This window comes from the organism of the source record quoted next, unplaced genomic scaffold (genome assembly GCF_019419815.1).
Source record: "Pyrus x bretschneideri cultivar Hongxiangsu unplaced genomic scaffold, Pyrus_bretschneideri_v1 Contig52, whole genome shotgun sequence".
Taxonomy (NCBI): domain Eukaryota; kingdom Viridiplantae; phylum Streptophyta; class Magnoliopsida; order Rosales; family Rosaceae; genus Pyrus; species Pyrus x bretschneideri.
In genome coordinates this window covers 2,826,826-2,847,776 of record NW_025999790.1, presented here as the reverse complement: position 1 = coordinate 2,847,776, position 20,951 = coordinate 2,826,826, and the positions used below count along the sequence as shown (strand labels likewise).

Sequence of the window (20,951 nt, the reverse complement as noted above, 5' to 3'; positions counted from 1 at the left end):
AACAAACTTGTAATGTTTTCTAATCAGCTCAACAACTTACATACTAACATTCCCAAGTACATGATCTCATCTAATATGAAGGAGCTCATAACGGCTGTAATAATCATGTTTAGAGGACTAAAAGCAGTCACAAAAACAGGTCCTCTTTCCTTCATTACCATAAGCGATCCCTGAACACATTATTCCCTGCATTATGACATCTTCAGCCGTAAATATATAACTAGTAAAGTATATCGTGCGGTTAGTTTTCGTTAGGCACTATTTATATTTGAATTTTAAATTTTAAATTTTAAAATTCAGTTCTAAAAGCAACTCTCTCTTCTCCACCTGAACAAAAAATTTAGTTCTAAAAGCCATAATGCCTGACCGAGTGTTCCAACATATCGTGACTGGGGTGCACCATTTTTGTAAATCTTGAATGTTGGTACAATAAGTATAAAAAATTTGTTGTACTTTAGTAGGAATCACAGTCGCATGCCAACTTCAATCAAACTAGTATATGATAAACAGCACTCAGCACCTTTACTGTCAGGAAATTTATGGATGGGTAGCGAACACAAAGCGCGTCCAGAACGGGTGATATTTGCTTGCATTGCAAATCAGAGGCAGCTTTGAAATGGACCACGGAGACACCTGCAGATGCAAATTTTTAGGCGCTTTTGCAATGATGCAAGTTTTAAAACTACAAGGTGACAAAAGTGTAGATGTAGCAGAAGGGGCAGCCGGCATTAACAACAGAATAATTGCGAAAAGCATTACAGGAAGAGGAAATCAAGTGTAGAAAAGTGGAGGTTGATAAGAAAGGCTCATGCTGTTGCCAACTCCACTAGTAGTTGCCTGCACTGCAAGCACATGCTGAATGCATGCAATCGTATACTACTACAAGTAAGAAATCTGGAGTTTTCAGATCGACTTCGATTTTGACAGAAATTCTTACCCTATTTGTTCAGCATCTTTCCTAGATGATGAAAGCCTAACTCCTTGCTGGTATTAGTTCGGAAAGCTACCACAATTTAGAGTCTTGGGGGAACAAATGCTGCTAGATATTCCACAATGAAAGATACAGTTAGGACAGGTGACCGTGATTTCGAACTCCGGAGAAATACCTTACTCATGAAACCTTTCACGTACGATCTTTTGTTATGTCACTTCCTATCTCTTTCATCACGCGGCAAATACATGACAAGAGAAATAAAGAGAGAACTGTCATGTAATAACGGAAATGGAGAAAAAAGAGACGAAACAAGATAACTTGGGTTAGTTTGATAGACATTTTGTTTGTAGGCTATACTTCTGATTTTTGCCGAATCAAAAAAATTTGGTGCTATCATATCGCTTTGTATCGCTAAATTCACAAGTTGGAATAAGCGGACTCGAACCGTTGACATCCGCCACAAGGTACACTACCACCTCTCTGATGGCCAACGATAGACAATAACTCCCCAAACCCCAACCCCGAACACAACTTACAACTTAGTCATATATTTTTGGTAGACATGACTGATGAATTAAAATTTATAGTCAGATGGTTGAAAAAATTACAAAGCAGGCTATACAAAATGTGTGATAAAAAATGAAGACTAAAAGTTAAACGAATTGAATACAAATATGCCCTATAAATTCTCTCGTTAACCTTCCCCTTAGATTTTTTTTTTTTTTTTGAATTTTATTTTTTCCCCCCTTAACCGCCTAATTTTGAGCAATATACTCAAGAGTCATTTGCAATCAAATTATTGTTCTGGTGGTGAGATACATGCCGCCGGAGATATCAGTTTAACGAAATTCAAGATGCTTAACCAAATACATAACGGGAAACAACAATAAATATCCGAAAGATACTCATCCGGAACGGCCAAAGTCTGACCAACCTTGTGTCGTCGATGATAAAGCAGATTGACCTTATTCTCAAAAACACATGAGCATTACACAAAGAAGCAAAAAATCTTAACGTCTGAGAGAGGCGCTGCTTCAGCTGTGAGATTCAATTGGCTCCTTCTGTACCGCTTTCTGTACAATCTCACTTTGTTCTTTCAAATGAACTGAATAGAAACCAGTGGCTGATGCAGCTGATGGAGCACGGCCAATATATTTGACGTCGTCGATAGTTCCTCTACCCAGGGACTTCATGGCAGTGCTAAGGCGGGGTGCAATATAGCTGTAGGCACCCATGTTCATCGGCTCTTCCTGGACCCAAACTATCTCAGCATCTGCAGGAACCAAATAAAGAATGTGCCAACCTCATGATGTCAGCAAAATTGAGCTCCCAGAAAAGAAAACAACGCTATCACCCTGAGCCTCATAAACATTATATATATCACCAGAATGTTTCGACATTCCATTAATTGTTATTTACAAACTACATACTTGGATATCGCTTCAGCTCTCGCTGGATGAGGTCATACGGGAAGGGGCAAAGCTGTTCCACTCTACAAATTGCAACATCCTTTGCTTCAACCTTTCTTCGCTCTTCATCAAGCTCGTAATAAAGCTGCAAGGGAATACAGGATAGAAGATGGAATTAAAATTTGTCCCTTGGACCAGGTTAATGATACAAAATTACAAATCATAATTATCTACAAGTCAACATATGATATACTTCTGTCAGGTTTTGCATTTCATACTCCAAGGTCTGCCGAATTGATTTATATAATGGTAAAACTATAATGCAATTAGAAGTCAAACAACATGTACACGTATGCACGTGTGTGTTTAAATGTTTAGATACGGAGGAAAATTAGGAATAATATACCTTGCCAGAGCACAGAACCAGCCGTCTAATACCCTCCTCAAGATCAGAGTGGTGATTCTGGTCCTTGATGAGTCGCTTAAATCTAGTCCCCTGCTTGTCAAAACCTGGGTGGCCTTGCACATCATCAAACTCAGATAAATTTGACTTGCAGTCCTTGTGCCGTAGCAGGTTTTTAGGAGCCATCACAATAAGAGGCTTGCGGAATTCCCTGTGTATCTGAGAAATGAGACAAGGTTAGAACATCCAGAAACTTTCACAATACTGGATAATATATTTTCTTTTCATCAAAACATTAGAACATGCAGAAACTAGTCACAATGCTGGAAAATACTGACAAAATATTTCCACTCACCTGACGACGCAGAACATGGAAGTAGTTGGCAGGAGTTGTCACATTCACAACCTGCCAATTGCATTCCTGAATTTGCTTTCGAAGTGTGGGATCCATCTCAGGTATGACAAAAGGATTGTCATCACTCATCTGTACAAACATTCATGAACACGTATTAGATTAGGATGCATGCCTGACACTATTACTATTGTCTAAAGGAAAAGAGAAATAAGGGGGAAGGAGTGAACCATATTTGACAAAGGAATACCTGAAGAAATCGCTCCAGGCGGGCACTAGAATGTTCAGGGCCCTGGCCATCATAACCATGAGGAAGCAGCACAACAAGCCCAGTCTGACGAAGCCACTTGGACTCCCCACTACTCAAAAACTGATCAAAGATAACTTGAGCTCCATTGGCAAAATCACCAAATTGAGCTTCCCAAATCACTAATGCATTTGGACTCTCCATCGAGTAACCCAATTCAAATCCAAGAACACCAAACTCTGAGAGTGAACTGTACACACAAAGACAATTAGATGACAAATTAAAAACGTATTATTCAGTGTATCACAAGTCATGGTATGACAAAAAGGTAAAACTATTTGTCTACATTATTCAGTGCATCACAAGTCATGGTAGTCCAGCAATCTTAAAATCTTTAAGATGGAGTACAGCAGGTGTATATTCTAGCAGGAACAAAAAGGTAAAACTATTTGTCAACATTAATCTCTCATTAGCATAATAAAAGCAAGAAAAATAAACCATAGAGAGATGTGAGAAATGCTTATGAACAAGAGAAGTAAACCATGGCGTAATGAATAAAGCATGTATATCAAATAGATTGCTGGGAACACAAATAGCCCCTAAAGAGGGTCTGTCACAAATGTTGACATCGAAATACAACAAAATTATGGCCAAACGCCACCATTTCTTCTTTAGATTATATAGTAAAAGCGAATGCAGCTGAATCCTAAAATTCTGGATCACAACGTTACAGCACAAAAAACTCTGGGCTAAACCTAACAGAAAACCGAAAAAAATAAAAAAACAATGGTCAAAATCTTCTATGCATTTATGGAGATTTTATCAAAACTCTGTACTAAATGTAATCAAGCATTACCTGTTGCTAACTGTAAACATTTCCTCATCTTGGCCAGCCGTAATATGGTCAAGAGGGCAATACTTTTCCCCAGTTTCCTGGTCGTGAAGAACAGAATGCCGATGACTAAATGTACCTCTTTCAACATCCTGACCACTCAGTCGAACATGGTTACCTTCTACTAGTAGTGTAGCAAAGGCAAGTGCTTCAGCAACTGCCCAGTCAATCCCTTCACCAGTCTCAATCATTTTTCCACGTTGTTCATACACCTTCTTTACTGCTCTGTGAGGTTTAAAAGTTTCTGGAAGGGCAGTGACAGCTTTGCCAACACTCTTCAAAATCTCTGGTTTTACCCTGCACAGGAGCATAAGAATTCATTAAAAAATACAATCAGATATTGCGAATAACAGATGAAACTGATATAAGACAGTGTTATACCCAGTATTCCGGATACGAGAAATCTGCTCAGGTGACTTGAATCCAGACCAATGAGATGAAAGCCAGTCCCTTCTTTGAGGAACATAATCCTTGCTAGACAAGAACTCTTCATTGAGAATTGAATTAACCTTGTTTTGTATCCTTTCAATGTCTTCTTTGGTCACTTGTCCAGACTCTAGAAGTTTGTTCTGGTAGATTGTTAGAGCTGAGGGATGATTCCGAATAACCTGTGTACCCAGAATTAGGTAGAAAAATCAGGATTCGGCTTTGCACATCTCAATAGCTGCACTTTATAATAATGCAGGACACAATAAAGAAAGAACTTTGAGACTTATCATGAGAATAAGGTACAAATTTCTTCAATAAATGAACAAAATAAAAATATTAATTAACTGGAAACAAGGTCTAACCTTGTACATTTTGGGCTGTGTGAAAGATGGCTCATCAATCTCATTATGCCCAAATCGACGATAGCACACTAAATCCACCACAACATCAGAATGGAAAGTCTGGCGCCACTCAGCGGCAAGCTCACAGACATGAACGACTGCCTCCATGTCATCACCATTTACATGGAAAATAGGGGCATTCAATGCTTTGGCAACATCAGTACAATACTGAGAAGATCTTCCCGACATTGGGTCAGTTGTGAAGGCAACTTGGTTGTTCACCACGATGTGTATAGTCCCACCAGTGGTATAGTTCGGAAGAGCACTTAAATGCAGAGTCTCATAGACCACACCTTGTCCAGCAAAGCTACCATCTCCATGAATCAAAATGCCCATATTCTTGGTCCTGTCCGCATCATTTGAATAATACTGCTTTGCTCTAGTTTTTCCGACAACGACAGGGTCCACAGCTTCCAAGTGACTTGGATTTGCAACCAAAGATAAATGAATTCTCTTCCCACCTCTTGTGGGTCGATCATAAGAGGTTCCCAAGTGATACTTGACATCACCAGTCCCAGTGTAAAGCCCAACTTCATCCACAGGCTTTGTACCACCACTGAATTCACTAAATATCTGACGCAAAGGTTTCCGCACCACATTACCCAATACATTCAGTCTCCCTCTGTGAGGCATTCCAATTACTATGCTCTCAACCCCGAGATCAGCAGCCCTATCAAACATCTCCTTCATGCCAGGAATAAGAGTTTCTCCACCTTCAAGTCCGAACCTCTTTGCTGTTGTCCACTTAGTAGCCAAGAAGTTCTCAAACTGTGTACTCCAAATAAGCCTATCAAGAATAACCTCACGGCGCTGCCTATTGTATTGCATGGGCGTAGGAGTCTCAATCTTGTTTCTCAACCAGTTACATCTCTCACGATCTGCAATGTGCATATACTCATACCCAATGTTCCCACAGTAAGCCTGCTCAAGCCGGGTCAAAATGGACCTAAGGGTCTGCACAGGACGGTTCTCAGACAAAAACCCAGCCATCCTCCAGACCCCCAAAAAGAACTCCCTGTCAAGATCAGCCTCAGTGAACCCATATAGAGCAGGGTCCAAATCATCTGGGATATCTCTCTCCTCCAAACCCAAAGGGTCCAATTTAGCCTTCATGTGGCCATTAACCTGGTATGCCCTCACAAGCAACAACAAGCGCATACTCTCTTGAATGGTCTGCCCCGAAATTCCAGGAGAGGTAGAGGCCTGCCCCACAAAATTCCTAAAGAAATTGTCCCACGACTCATCGACGCTATTGGGATCAGCTTCCCAAGCCCTCTGAAGCCCCTCCAGATAAACACTACTGGTTCCATCCAAGAAACTATCAGTTAGCCTAGAGAGGGGTACAGGGTGTGGAACCGGGGCAGCCCTCGATTTAGATATTGTGGTGTGAAAATCTCGGCTTTGGGACGGAAGGACCCGCCTTCTAGCCGCATAGGATCCACTATTCGACAAACTTCTCCTAATGGCAAGCTTTGCCACACTAGACCCAGCTCGAAACCACGACATAGCTACCAACCCAATCTATCAATCACACAAAATTTATCCCAATTCTACACAAAATTTTCTCCCACTGCTCAAACCCCTCAATCATACAAAACCCTGTCCAATCCAATAAAAGACGTCACAAATTAAATAATCATACCAATTATTGTACCTTAATCCACTCATAATACGTGTACGAGTTCATGAACTTGGAAGATAAAAAGATCAAAAATTTGATTCCATTAAATAAATAAAAAATTAACAAAAACCAATCAAGAACATATAACCAGTTTGATCCACAGAGAAACGAAACTGTTCCTTGAACTCAATGCTTGGTGGACGAAACGTTGCGGTTCGTTTCGTTTGTCTCTACAGAAACGAGATTAAACTAACGAAAGTTGCGAGCTTGGAATCGATGGAGATTGGGGATTTACCTGGAAGTGGGAGGGGAACTAAAAGCGAGAGGTGGAAGGAGCAAGAGAACGGAAAAGAACCCTAATCGCAGGGAAAGCGACGGTGACTTTTTTTAGCTTTTCTGGAACGCTACCTTTTATTTTACATTTCCATTTATTTTCTTTCTTTTTTTCGGTCGATTTGTGAACCAAGGCAAATCTTGCTTCCTACTTTTTTGAAAAAAAACAATTATTGTGGGTGGGTCGGGTAGAGGTCCAAATCTGGCCCAACCTAAGAGCAACTGGACGGGGTTCAGGAATTAGGGTTTACGGTGACCGAGAGCGAGAGGAAAATTTTACGCATAACACTTCATTATTAAATTGAGAGGGCGTAGTATAAGTAAACTCGTTATATTTAAATTTTGATGAAACGATAAATAAATAAGATGTAAGAACAAATATGAAGAGGTGCAATAGAACACAGTAAAAGTACGAAGATCAATTTTGCGATAAATATAGGCTGACTATTGTTTTGGCCAGCAAGATATATTCTTGTTTGATTGTATTTCAAAGAGCCATGGTGGTCTCGAAGTAGTTGCATAATTTAATACAACACTCCTTAGCTCCTTATAATTAGGCAAGTCATTTTTTTCTTAATTGCAAATTAAAAGCTTACACATACGATATATGTAGTTCGCCCGTAAGGAGGAAAGACAACTTACATGTAATGAGGCAAGTACATTCCATTCGATACTTTGAAACATCTGTGCCAAGGAAAGGTTCTTATTTCTGATCTCTGTTTGCTAAAAGAAGAGAAATTTGTGAAGCATAACCTGTGGTGTGCATCAGCCCTCACATATAAGGAGGTATATTTGATATATAATCGATCTTTTATTAAAATTTGGATCAACAAAAAAAATCAGGATAGGATCAATAAACGCGTCGGGATTCAGTTGTGAGACTCATTTGGCTCCTACTGCATCGCTTTCTGCAAAATCTCGTTTTGTTCCATATCATGAACCTGTGAAAAACCAGTGGCTGTGGCAGCTGATGGATCACGGCCAATGTATTTGACATCGTCAATAGTTCCTCTGCCCAGGGACTTCATGGCAGCACTAAGACGCGGTGCAACATAGCTGTACGCACCCATGTTCATCGGCTCTTCCTGACACCAAACTATGTCGGCATCTGAAAGAACCAATAACAAGTGTGTCAACCTCATGATGTCAGCCAAATTTATCCCCCAGAACAATAAACAACAAAAACCGTATCACCGGATTTCACAAAGCCACAGCTAGTACAATTTGATCTTTTTCAACATTTCCCACTAATACGTGTTGGTGTTTCATATATCTCCAAAAACATTCTTCAATCACAAGATGACCTGAAAAACTAAACCCCTTTCACAAGTAACAGTTGGACTCACACGACAATATGACCACACTTCATATTCTACAGCGTAGTTAGTTTAGAATCATTGAATTTTTTTTTTTTTTTTTTAGCCTCTAACATTAATGATCTAAGTATTAGGACACAATAAAGGAATCCAATTTTCATAAACCCTATAAAATAATATATCTTAGGAAATAGGTTAGTATCTTGACAAAGGGGAAGAGAGCAAGCTTGGGCATCTCCATTAATCATATTGTATAGTACTTGCTTTTCAAAGGAAAGTTCAAGGTACATACTTGGATATCGCTTCAGTTCTCGCTGGATAAGGTCGTAAGGGAAGGGGCAAAGCTGTTCCACTCTACAAATTGCAACATCCTTTGCTCCAACCTTTCTTCGCTTTCCATCAAGTTCATAATGAAGCTGCCAGAGAATACGGGGCAGAAGCTAGAATTAACTTTTGTCCCTTGGTTCAGGTAATAAGTTATAATTTATCTACAAGTCAACACAGAATTATATGATCTATTTCTGCCAGATTTCGCTTTTCATACTCCAAGCTCTACTGAATGGAAGAAAGATTACTTTACTGGTAAAACTATACCTTGCCGGAGCACAGAACTAGCTGTCTAATACCCTCCTCAAGATCAGAGTGGTGATTCTGGTCCTTGATGAAGCGTTTAAATCTGGTCCCCTGCTTGTCAAAGCCTGGGTGGCCTTGCACATCATCGAACTTGGATAAATTTGATTTCCAGTCCTAGTGATGTAGAAGGTTATTAGGAGCCATCACAATAAGAGGCTTTAGGAATTCCCGGTGTATCTGAAAAATGAGACAAGGTTAGAACATATAGAAACCTTCACAATACTATAAAATATTGAAGAAAAAAATAGTTTCACTAGTTTCACTCACCTGACGACGTTTAACATGGAAGTAGTTTGCAAGAGTTGTCAAAATCACAACCTGCTAATTGCATTCCTGAATTTGCTTCTGATGTGTGGAATCCATCTCAGGTATGACAAAAGGATTGTCATTACTCATCTGTCATAAAATTAGAACTTTGCATTAGATGGGGATCCATGCCAAATGCTACTGCTGTCTAATGGGAAAGGGGGGAGAAGAGGGGGGGGAAGGAAGGGATTAACCGTATTTGACAAAGGACTACCTGTAGAAATCGTTCCAGTCGTGCACTAGAATGTTCAGGGCCCTGGCCCATGTAACCATGAGGAAGGAACACAACAAGCCCAGTTTGACGAAGCCACTTGGCCTCCCCACCACTCAAAAACTCAGCAAATATAACTTGAGCTCCATTGGAAAAGTTGCCAAACTGAGCTTCCCAGATTACTAATGAGTTTGGACCTTCCATCAAAAAACCCAATTCAAATCAAAGAACACCAAACTCCAAGAGTGAGCTGCACATAAAAGCACAATTAACTTGTGGTAAAGACAAACTATGTATGAAAATTGCAATTTAACAGAGTACCATTCATCGTCTCATGAGTCGTAAGGTGGTATCTGGTAGTCCTACAATCTTTAAGACGGTGTACAGATGTTCTTTATGGGGAGGTATATATTCTAGGATCAGGAATAAAATGGGAAAGCTGATTTGGTACACCATGGAAAACCAAGTTTCAAAGAATCAAAAGACATGGAATGCATTCACAGACGAGAGAAGTATCCTATGGTGTAATGAATTCAAAATGGATATTAAATAGAATGTCGTGCACAAAATAGCTACTGAAGAGGGTCTGTCAGACTGGTGGTTAAACACCACCTTAACTATAGTATACAAGGGAATGCTAATAAATCTTACAAAAAGTTCTGTGTCACTACATTGAGAAGGGGGGGGGGGGGTGGGGCTTGAGAAATAGGACAAAATCAAACCAAACAATAATGAAAGAGAACTATAATCACTCATTACCTGTTGCTAACTGTAAACAGTTCCTCATCTTGGTCCGCCATAATATTGTCAAGAGGGCAATACTTTTCTCCAGTCTCCTGGTCATGAACTACAGAATGACGATGACTAAATGTACCTCTTTCAACATCCTGACCACTCAGTCGAACATGGTTACCTTCTACAACTAATGTAGCAAGGGCAAGTGCTTCCGCAACTGCCCAATCAATTCCTTCACCAGTCTCAATCATTTGTGCGCATTGTTCATAGACCTTCTTTACTCCTTTGTGAGCCTTAAAAGTTTCTGGAAGGGCTGTGACTGATTTGCCAACACTCTTTAAAATCTCTGGTTTTACCCTGTACAGGAGCATAGAAAATTCATTAAATTGAATAAAATCAGATATTGCAAAGAACTTGTGAAACTGGTAGAAAAAAGTGATATACCCAGTATTCCGGATACGAGAAATTTGTTCAGGTGACTTAAATCCAGACCAATGGGATGCAAGCCAGTCTCTTTTTTGAGGAACATAATCATTGCTAACCAACAATTCTTCATTAAGAATTGAATTAACCTTGTTTTGTATCCTTTCAATGTCTTCTTTAGTCACTTGTGCAGATTCTAGAAGTTTGTTCTGGTAGATTGTCAGAGTTGGTGGATGATTTCGAATAACCTGTAACCCCTAATTAAGTAAAAATTCAGTAATCAGCTTTGCACATCTCAATAGCTGCACTATAATTCAATATTTACAACACAAGGGAAGTCAACTGCGAACAACTTTCAGATTTAACTCAAGGAAAATATATATATTTATTTTCGATCAATTAAGGATATGAATATTTAATGGATATGTAACGGTCTAACCTTGTACATTTTCGGCTGTGTGAAAGATGGCTCATCCATCTCATTATGCCCAAATCGACAATAGCACACTAAATCAACCACAACATCAGAATGGAATGTCTAGCGCCATTCAGCGGCAAGCTCACAGACATGAACGACTGCCTCCATGTCGTCAGCATTTACATGGAAAATAGGAGCATTCAATGCTTTGGCAATATCAGTACAATGCTCTGAAGATCTTCCAGACATTGGGTCAGTTGTGAAGGCAACTTGGTTGCTTACCACAATGTGTATAGTCCCACCAGTGGTGTAGTTAGGAAGAATGCTTAGATGCAGAGTCTCGTACACCACACCTTGTCCAGAAAAGCTGCCATCTCCATGCATCAAGACACCCATGTTTTGGTCCTGTCCGCGTCATTTGAATAAAACTGCTTCGCTCTAGTTTTTCCGACAATGACAGAGTCCACAGCTTCCAAGTGACTTGGATTTGCAACCAAAGATAAATGAAGTCTCTTGCCACCTCTATCATAAGAGGTTCCCAAGTGATACTTGACATCACCAGTCCCAGTGTATAGCCCATCTTCATCCATAGGCTTTGTACCACCATTGAATTCATTAAATATCTGACGCAAAGGCTTCCGCACCACATTACCCAATACATTCAGTCTCCCTCTGTGAGGCATTCCACTAACTATGCTCTCAACCCCGAGATCAGCAGCCCTGTCAAACATCTCCTTCATGCAGGGAATAAGAGTTTCTCCGCCTTCAAGCCCAAACCTCTTAGCTGCTTTCCACTTAGTGGCCAAGAAGTTCTCAAACTGTGTACTCCACATAAGTCTATCAAGAATAACCTCACGACGCTGCCTATTCTACTGCATTGGCATCGGAGTCTCAATCTTGTCTCTCAACCAGTTACATCTATTACAATCGGCAATGTGCATATACTTATACCCAATGGTCCCACAATAAGCCTGCTCAAGTCGGGTCAATATGGACCTAAGGGTATGCACGAGATGGTTCTCAGCCAAAAACCCAGACATCCTCCAGACCCCTAAAAAGAACTCCCTATCAAGATCAGCCTCTGTGAACCCATATAGAGCAGGGTCTAAATCATCTGGGATATCTCTCTCTTCCAAACCCAAAGGGTCCAACTTAGCTTTCATGTGACCACTAACCTGGTATGCCCTCACAAGCAACAACAAGCGCATACTCTCTTTAATGGTTTGGCCCAAAACTCCAGGCGAGGTAAAGGCCTGACCTACAAAATTCCTAAAGAAATTGTCCCACGACTCATCAACACTATTTGGGATGGCTTCCCAATCCCTCTGAAGCCCCTCCAAATAAACACTACTGGTTCCATCCAAGAAACTATCATTTAGTCTAGAGAGGGGTACATGGCATGGAATCGGGGCAGATTGAGCCTTCGAATTACATAATGTGGTGTGAAAGTCCCGATTTTGAGATGAAAGAACCCACCTCCTAGCCATATATGATCCACAATTTGATAAATTTCTCCTAATGGCAAGCTTTGCCACACTAGACACTGCTCTAAACCACGCCATATCTACCAACCCAATCTCCCAATCACACAACTTTTATCTAAATTTAACAAAATTTACCTCCCCCAGCCGGAATGTTAAACCTCAATCATAATCCTGTGTGTCTTCACCCTTCAGTCCTATGAATCAAAACCCTTTTCTATAAAAAAAATATAAAATAACAATCAAATAATTATGCATATTATCATACTTTAATCCATTCATAGTACACACCAGATTATGAATGCATAAACTTGATTAAAGCAAGTTGAAGGTGTCTTCTTCCTCCTATCCAAACTCTTGGTTCAGTTAATGAGAGTCCGTGTAGGATTTCAACACATATTTTTATAACAAAAAAATAACTAAAATTCCTATCTTTTTTCCCCCACTATTTCCTCTTCCTATTTTTCCTCTCAACGGTTGAAATGGTAGTAAACCGTAAATTTATAATTAAATTAAAAAAATGCACACATTACTGTTATCTCTAAGGCACACATATACATACATAATACATACATACATACATACATACATCAGTAAACTGTAAAATTAGAGAGAAGAAAAAGAGAAACAGTTTGCCAGCTAACTGTTCACGAGTTCTATATCCATTAGAATTCTCTCCCCTCAGATCCTGGAAGGTCCTCCGATTGCTCTCCGCCTCGACGCCTTCAGATTCGGAAGGGGAATTTGCGTCCCCGAATCGAATCCATGGCGGTGAGGATGAACGAGGAAGCTCGGGGTCTCGAGGAAGACGTGCATCGCCAAAATCTGCTGTTGCTAGAATCTGATTGGGTGGGAAATAGAAAAACTGGGAGGATGAAATGCATGGATCGAATCGGAGTAAGTTCGAATTCGAAGAGCGAGTGTGATGACGTCATTGAGTTGGAGTGCAGTTTTTGCTATAACTGCCATGGCGCCAAAGCCATAGAGCTAAAAGATAGCCAACGGGCAAGTGACGAGCCTGAAAATTGAAGCTTAATTTGGAATCTATGGAAAATGTGGTTTTTTTTTTTTGTTCTTTTGATATGGGTCCAATTTTATAAGCCTGTTTTGAATGGAATCCATTTATATTACATAAGCATAAGTGGGGGCTAGTAAGTACAACAATCATCCATATCAGCAATTAAAATGCACATAATTTACCAACAAAATTACAACAAGTGCCATTAGAGCCCTTTATCAGGTCTCTTGCAAATTTGTCTCTCTGTTTATTCAAAAACCTTATCCTCCCATCTTTCAAATTGGTTTGCATCCGTATCCAGCGGAAACCTTGAAACAAATCTCCTAAATCCGTATGAAGCTATGAAAGCTATAAAATTTCTCCCAGTATATGATGAAAACAGAATAGGCGAAGATCTGGTTCTGGCCTCCCGGTATACTTGGAGAACAGGTACTTTAAAATTTTTCGAAGTATGCATTGGATCAGTTTTCTTTGATACCTGTTTTCCCCCTAAAGTATACCTATAGAGCACATCTCACTTAAGGTTGTTAAGTGGAATTTGTCGGAATTGTATGCAAAGATCGAAATTATGAAGATCCATGAGTTGGAGGTATGTTTATCCTACCCATCGATTTGGTTTACCTGTAAAACAGGTATTGTGTTCTATAGGTATACCTGTAGAACAGGTATTGTAGAACAATCAAATCTATAGGTATACCTGTGAAACAGGTATTGTGCCTATTTTTTGGTTTCATGGTGATAGAGTGTAATATTTAAGTTCATACCCTTTTTTTTTTTTTGTTAAACAGTTATGACTGTGGAGTTGTTGTGATGTATATTGCACAACAAAAAGCTGATGGAGAATTAGTCAAAGGTGTCTTTTCGGTAGAGGCGATGAAGAATATGAGAGCACTGATAGGAGCATATTTATACGACTTAATTAGCTTGTTTTCTTGCATTTAATTAGCTAAACTATGTTAATTATAGTGTTTAAAGTTATTTTCGTGCAATTTCATGTTTTAGTGTCAAAGTATGCAAAAAGAAGCAATTTGGAGCATTCTAGAGCATTTTTGGGCCAAGATTGGATAGTGCAAGCATGGAGGCATGAGGATGGACGAATTTGAAAGGCTTGAATTCAGTTAGGGAGTTGCAAGGGGGCCTAAAAACCTGATTTCTAGAAGGCTACATTAGAGCCACATGCACTTCCATCCTTTAATCCATTGCAGCCACATGCACTTCCATCCTTTAATTCATTCCAGCCATTCCACATGCAATTCCAACCTAATCCACATGCATTTATCATCATAACCTAGCTGTCATTCCACCTTTATGCATTCATCATCATAACCTAGCTGTCATTCCACCTTTGTGCCATGCTTCCCTCTTTGTTCCAGCCACTCCACATGCATTTCCAACCCACATGCCCCTTTAATCATTCAAACATGCACCCTTTATTCTTTCATCATTCCAGCCACTCCACATGCATTCCCTTAATTATTTCAACCACATGCACCCATAATCATTCACACCTTGCAGCCACATGCACATTCACCCCTTTCTCTCCCTATAAAACCATGCAATGCATTCATACAAACCATTCCCATTTTCATACACAATTCAGACACACACAACTTCCCTTGTGCCGTGCCTTCTCCCTTACAATCCAAACACCATCCTTCCATTTCCACCACTCCCTAAACCATTCACACCATCACACAACCATTCCTTAGACCTTGTGCAGCAGCAAAGAGGAAGAGAAGAGGGCCTAAACGTTCATACAATTCAAGTTTGAGTTGTTGGAATGTTTAGGTGTTTCTTTTCCTTTGATTTCAATGTTTAATTTCAATTCTCTTTGTTTTGTACGTATGAGGAACTAAACCCCCCCTTGGCTAGGGGGGATTCGAAATATATGTTTATGCTTGCAATATGATTTGATTACTTCTAATTGCGTTTCATAAGTTGTGAATTCAATTTGTTTAACTGTTTGATTGATAACTTACTTATGTATGTTTATTGAGAGTGCACGCTTAATTTTCATGTATGAATATGACGCTAGAATATAAGTGAGTTTCACCTAATAGTTATGAACTTATATTCACAAGTAGTGAAGGTTGCTTATAAACAATCGCGTTAAATGAATTCTTGGCAAGAGTATCATGCATTCATAGTTACAATTGCCTCATCAACACTTATAATTTTCATAGAGCATAATGATCTCTCATTGTATCTCTTCTATGCATTCATGTTGAGAACCATTGGAGAATGATTTGAATTGTCGCATGCATCATCCAATTCAATAACATAAGGAAAATTTGAGAGTTAATTAGTGCATCACGGTTAACTTAGGGTGTTGAGCATCATGGTTTATTGAAAAGCAATTGGAAATCGTTTTATATGCAAGTGTAACATGTGTGGAGATGAACCCCTTAGCTAGCCATCCCATCCATTCAATTCCATCAAATTCGTTTTACAATCTGTTTTGTTTCCAAGTTTCTGTTTTAATTTCAAAACCAATCCCCCTTTACTTTATTGTCCAAATTAGTTATAAAGTGTCTTAGTTTGTGTTTATTAGTGTTTTGATTCAATTTGTTGCACAAATTCGTCCAAATTCACCAAGGTGCTCAAAACTGCCCAGAAAGTGTTTTAAAGGCAGTTTTGAGTGTTTTGGGTGATGTTTGAGTCTTTTGGTTTGTTTTAGTATTTTAAGCGTTTAGTTTCGCATTCTTTGAGTCTAGTTTAGTGTTTTAAACTTTATTTTGCGTTTTTGAGTCAGTTTCCAAGTAATTTGCAATCCCTCCTAATCTCCGATTAAGAACGATCCCTACTTACATACTTACTACAATTGATAAAAAGAGGGTTTAATTTGTGCGCGTATAATTCTCGCATCAAGCACATGTCCTTCGTAGATTCATAAATGAGGGAGATGGTAGCTGGGAAAAGGAAGACTAGGATAAAGAAGTTATGCGAAATTTGAGTTTTTGTTTCATTTAAGTGTTTCAATTCAATAAAATGATGGGACTCCAATCCATCCGAATTCATTGTCTACTAGATAAGTTTAAGCCTTCCTTAAAAATAGATTGATAAGAAATTCAAATTCAAAAATTGTTATCAAGAAATCTGGGAGAAAGATGAAAGACCACTAAACAATGAATTTGAATTCTGATAAAAATTTAAAACGTGGGTAATATATGGAGAACGTGCCAAATCTATAAGAGGGTAAAATAGTAATAACAATGCAAAAAAAATCAACCTAATCAGAAAAATTGCTGACATAGAATCCTAATCATTGGAGCTAAGTCAAAAATAACTAAAAATTGGACTAATCCTAATATTGGGCTATAAAATTGGATCTATTTCAAGTTTCCCTTTTTTTTATTGTGGGTGGGGGTCCGGGGAGAGGCCGAATCCAGACCAAAGGCCCAATCTTATTTTGTTATTTACACTTTTTTTATTTTTTTATTTTATAGATATATATATATATATATATATATATAAACAATGTAATATTCTCGGTTACTTTAAATTTAGAAGAGACAGATTGAAATTCCAATTTTAGAGTGTTAATAATAATTTTCAATTTTAATAAAAAGCTCATTTAGGACCCTACAAGGATTGTGAAGTGCACGGAAAATGAGACATGTATTTTTTTTTTCTTTTGAACAAAAGATAGTGCAGCCTAAGGGAAAGGGGGTTGAGCTTAACCCCACAATGAGCTGATAATAATGTGGTTTAAATTTAGGGATGACAATTCTAACTGTTAAAACTCATAACCGTGGATAATCGCTGGAATAGATTGGTTTTGAGTATGAAAATTCGGGTATATTTTGGATATGGGGAAAAACCGTGAATAATATTCGGTTATGACTTTGGATGTGGTTATAAGGGTTCCCAATCCATATCCGTCACAGAATCCGAACCGAATTATATATAATATAATAGTATTTATAATATATATATATATATATATATATATATATTATTCACTGAATCTATTACCTTGATAATACAAAAGATGCACTATATGAGTTACATTTTGTGAGCAAGTTAAAAAGTTATGATATGAATGAAAATCTGGACTTATAGTATTTATGGAAGATATCAAAAATCAGTCAATATTATCAATGTTTAGCTTTAATTTTTATGCTCCACAAAATCCATTCATTAAATCATGGATTCAAGTGAATGGGAATTACCAGCACTAGACCTTGTGAATATAAATTAGATTTACCATGGTTATTACTTATAATCCAAATAGGGAATTATATAGAGTTCTTTAATTAAATTCGTAAAATGATATGTTATCGCATTGATTGATTAACGTAGTTAAGTGCTAAGATCATGCATCTTTGATTCATGAATTGATTAATTCACGGGATTGTGGAATGACGATGGATATCATTGTTATTATTATGATTAGAGTTGTTGTTCAGTATGGCTAGAGAATATGATTGTATTTCGTCGTTTGTTCTTTGAAATATTGCATGATATGCATTTTGGTAATGTTGAGAAATGGTGATTTATGTGATGAATGTTCGAGCATAATGAATGATGAACTACGAATGGCTTGCTCCATGTTTAGGGTACGTATGCAGTCTAACGAGCATGTTAGATATAGCCATAAAGTATACGAAAAATCTTTACACAATTCCAGGCATGAGTTCAGCTGGGTACATATCCCAAAGGCGGGGTATGTTAGACACACACACACACACACATGTGTGTGTGTGTGTAATTGGTGACGTCACGTGTCGATCCTAGACGTATGTCGGGATCGGAGCGTGACAACATCAATGCCTTTCTTCCAATCAGTCTTGGAAAATGCTAATTACCCTAAGGATACCGTTTGCTGTTGGCATTAACCGATCGAAAACTACATGAAATTTTTAGTTTTGTTCACTGCATTTCGTAATAGATTAAATTGAACCACGCCATAAGCAATGATGGTTGTTAAATAAGACAAGATGAATTGCGTGTCACGCTCATATGTAGTTAGAACATTATTTAAGGGAATGGTTTTTAGTATACAAAACATACCCTTAAAATACAATGCCAAAGCTGCTACCAGTCGTAGTGCTGCATCAAGTGGCTGGAATTTGCAATCTCACCAATTCTAATATGTACTCATACATCTTGAATTGTAGTTTTCCCTTGGTACACACTCAACAGTTGAGGGACTTTAGTTCGATATCTGGTCACAGATCTCTCCAAAAATTGCTTCTCCGTAAAACACAACACAGAGCCTAGATTCCTATTTTCATCCATTAATCCTTTCAACATTAAAACTTTCACAACCAAAAACCTTGGGATAATTCGCTTCTCCAAACTGTAACTCATGATCATCGGGGCTTTAACAATCATTTGCGACGACAATCCCATCTTGTTCACTACAAATTCCATGACTTGCATTATCTTCTTCTCTGACTTGTTCATACAATGTGGGTACCGCTTGAAAGCAGAGAGAACATGATCCTCAGACCAACCCCACCTCTTATAAACTTCGCAATTTCGAGTCCATATGAACTTATTATTGGCACTACTCAAAGCCTTTATAGCCATCACATACATTGATTTTTCCATATCAAAACGCATTTGCTTAACCTTACCCACAACTTGAGCAAACTTTTTAGGCTTTTGCATCAAAACCTGGGTAAAATGAGCTACCAACAGACAAATACAAGATTGGGGCATACCTGATTCTTTTAGGCCATATCCAACCAAAGGGTCTAAAAGGCTAGAGGGCCAAAAATAGCCCAAAAACCGTCTCCAACCGAGGGCTAGGCCAAAGGGCCAACTGGCCGACCCAAATGAGCCAGCTAGTCGGTCCCATGCCGAGCTCCATTTGAATCTCCAACGGCTAGCTAACGTCAGTTACCGTTGGGTTTTTTATTTTTATTTTTTGGGCCTTTTTTTTTTTTAATTCTAAAAAATTATAATTTTTTTCCTATGAATATCTAAATCATTCCTTCACCTTTCCTCACAAAGTTTTCACCATTCCTACTCCATTTCAATTCTCATGTTTCCTTACCTCTTCCAAAAATATTTCCTTCAATTTTTTCAATAATTTTCATATGGCCTCGTCTGCAATGAAAGATAAGGCTTGGACCCGAAAAGAAGATGAAGCTCTTTGCAGGGCTTATAGGGGGAGTTCTCAAACAAGTGAAGATTTTTGGACTTGTGTGTCCAAAAAATACTTAGAGTTCTACGAAGGCACCACTCCACCGAATACCTGAAACCACAAGAGTTGTTCTTCAAGATGGAAGAAACATTTTCAGCCAAGTTTGAACAAATGGCATCAAGCACTGTTAGCAATGCTTAATGTTAGCAGCTTTCGGTTGGAGACTATTCATTAAAATATTAATTACCACCCAGTTTTCAAGATGTTAGCAGCCTTTGGCCAGCCCCGAGGCCGACTGGCTAGCTCATTTGGGCTGCCCGGTTGGTTCTTTGGCCTTTTTTTGTTTAGTGGGGTCCACAAGCCCTTTGGCCTGGCCTTCAGTTGGAGATAGTTTTCAAGTCATTTTCGGCCCTCTGGACCCTTCGTTCGGTTGGAGATGGTCTTAAGATCCTAATATTTGGCTCAACATTATTATAGTGGCCTTCCAAGAAAACCATCGAGCAGTTCTTGAAAATTGAAGCAATTTTTCCCCCAGAAATCATCCTCCTGAGGAAATTGTAAGTGGGTAGAATATGTTTCTCCAAGCTTCTTGCCAAAAGCATAGGTTCATATTCCAGAGTTGCTGCAAGGTCCTCCTCTGAAACTCCAAGCGAAGTGAAAAACTCAAGCTTTGGCAAAAGGGTTTTCTCCGAATTGGAGTTAAGAATTTATGGGTACATCCTCACCATCTTTGAGATCTGGGTCTTAGAGAATCCATGGTTTCTGATAAAGGACAGAACGAAGTCTGGTTTCTATGGGGATCGCAACCCAACCCTCTTGAAGGCTAAAATTGCACCTTCTAGGGACAGCCCACATGAGTTTATGAGGTAATTGACTGTTAAATCATGGTGGATTTATGAGATTTCTAAGGTGAAATGTCTGCAGAGTAGCAGATTTTGAAGAGGAAAATGCGAGGGTTTAAATCCCCAACCCTAACAACAAATCTTTTAGTTTTGGAAAAAAATGGATAACCCAATTTGCTCACCTTCAGGTTGAAGAGGGCTGTCATGTTAGACGCCGCCGGCACCGATCAATTTCAAGTGGAAAATCTAAAACCTTGTCGGCTCTTCCATAGCCTTACATTAGCAGGAATGTCCGCGCTTTGCTGTAGGTTTTCAAACTATAATTAACAACCTACATGAATAATGTCAATAGAAAAATTAATTGAAATTGCTGTAGCAATACAATTGCATTCTTAAATGTAGCAATTTAGACAATGCACATTTTATCTAAGTAACGCTCCAAAACCACAAACA

General features: G+C 38.8%; 1 protein-coding gene and 2 pseudogenes across 1 annotated transcript; all 3 read right to left on the bottom strand.

Moving 5' to 3' along the window:
* Positions 1 to 1,705: 1,705 nt before the first annotated feature.
* On the bottom strand, positions 1,706 to 7,145 carry LOC103961863 (2-oxoglutarate dehydrogenase, mitochondrial-like). Its single transcript, XM_048570378.1, has 9 exons — positions 6,984 to 7,145; positions 5,029 to 6,666; positions 4,619 to 4,845; positions 4,202 to 4,534; positions 3,349 to 3,595; positions 3,102 to 3,230; positions 2,750 to 2,965; positions 2,365 to 2,488; positions 1,706 to 2,207 (listed from the first exon to the last, which is right to left on the bottom strand). Exons 2-9 carry the CDS (start codon positions 6,571 to 6,573, stop codon positions 1,969 to 1,971), a joined length of 3,060 nt encoding a protein of 1,019 aa, XP_048426335.1. The 5' UTR covers positions 6,574 to 6,666; positions 6,984 to 7,145; the 3' UTR covers positions 1,706 to 1,968.
* A 561-nt stretch (positions 7,146 to 7,706) lies between these two features.
* LOC103961864 lies at positions 7,707 to 13,599 on the bottom strand (annotated as a pseudogene).
* A 5,063-nt stretch (positions 13,600 to 18,662) lies between these two features.
* On the bottom strand, positions 18,663 to 20,704 carry LOC125470747 (annotated as a pseudogene).
* Positions 20,705 to 20,951: the final 247 nt, after the last annotated feature.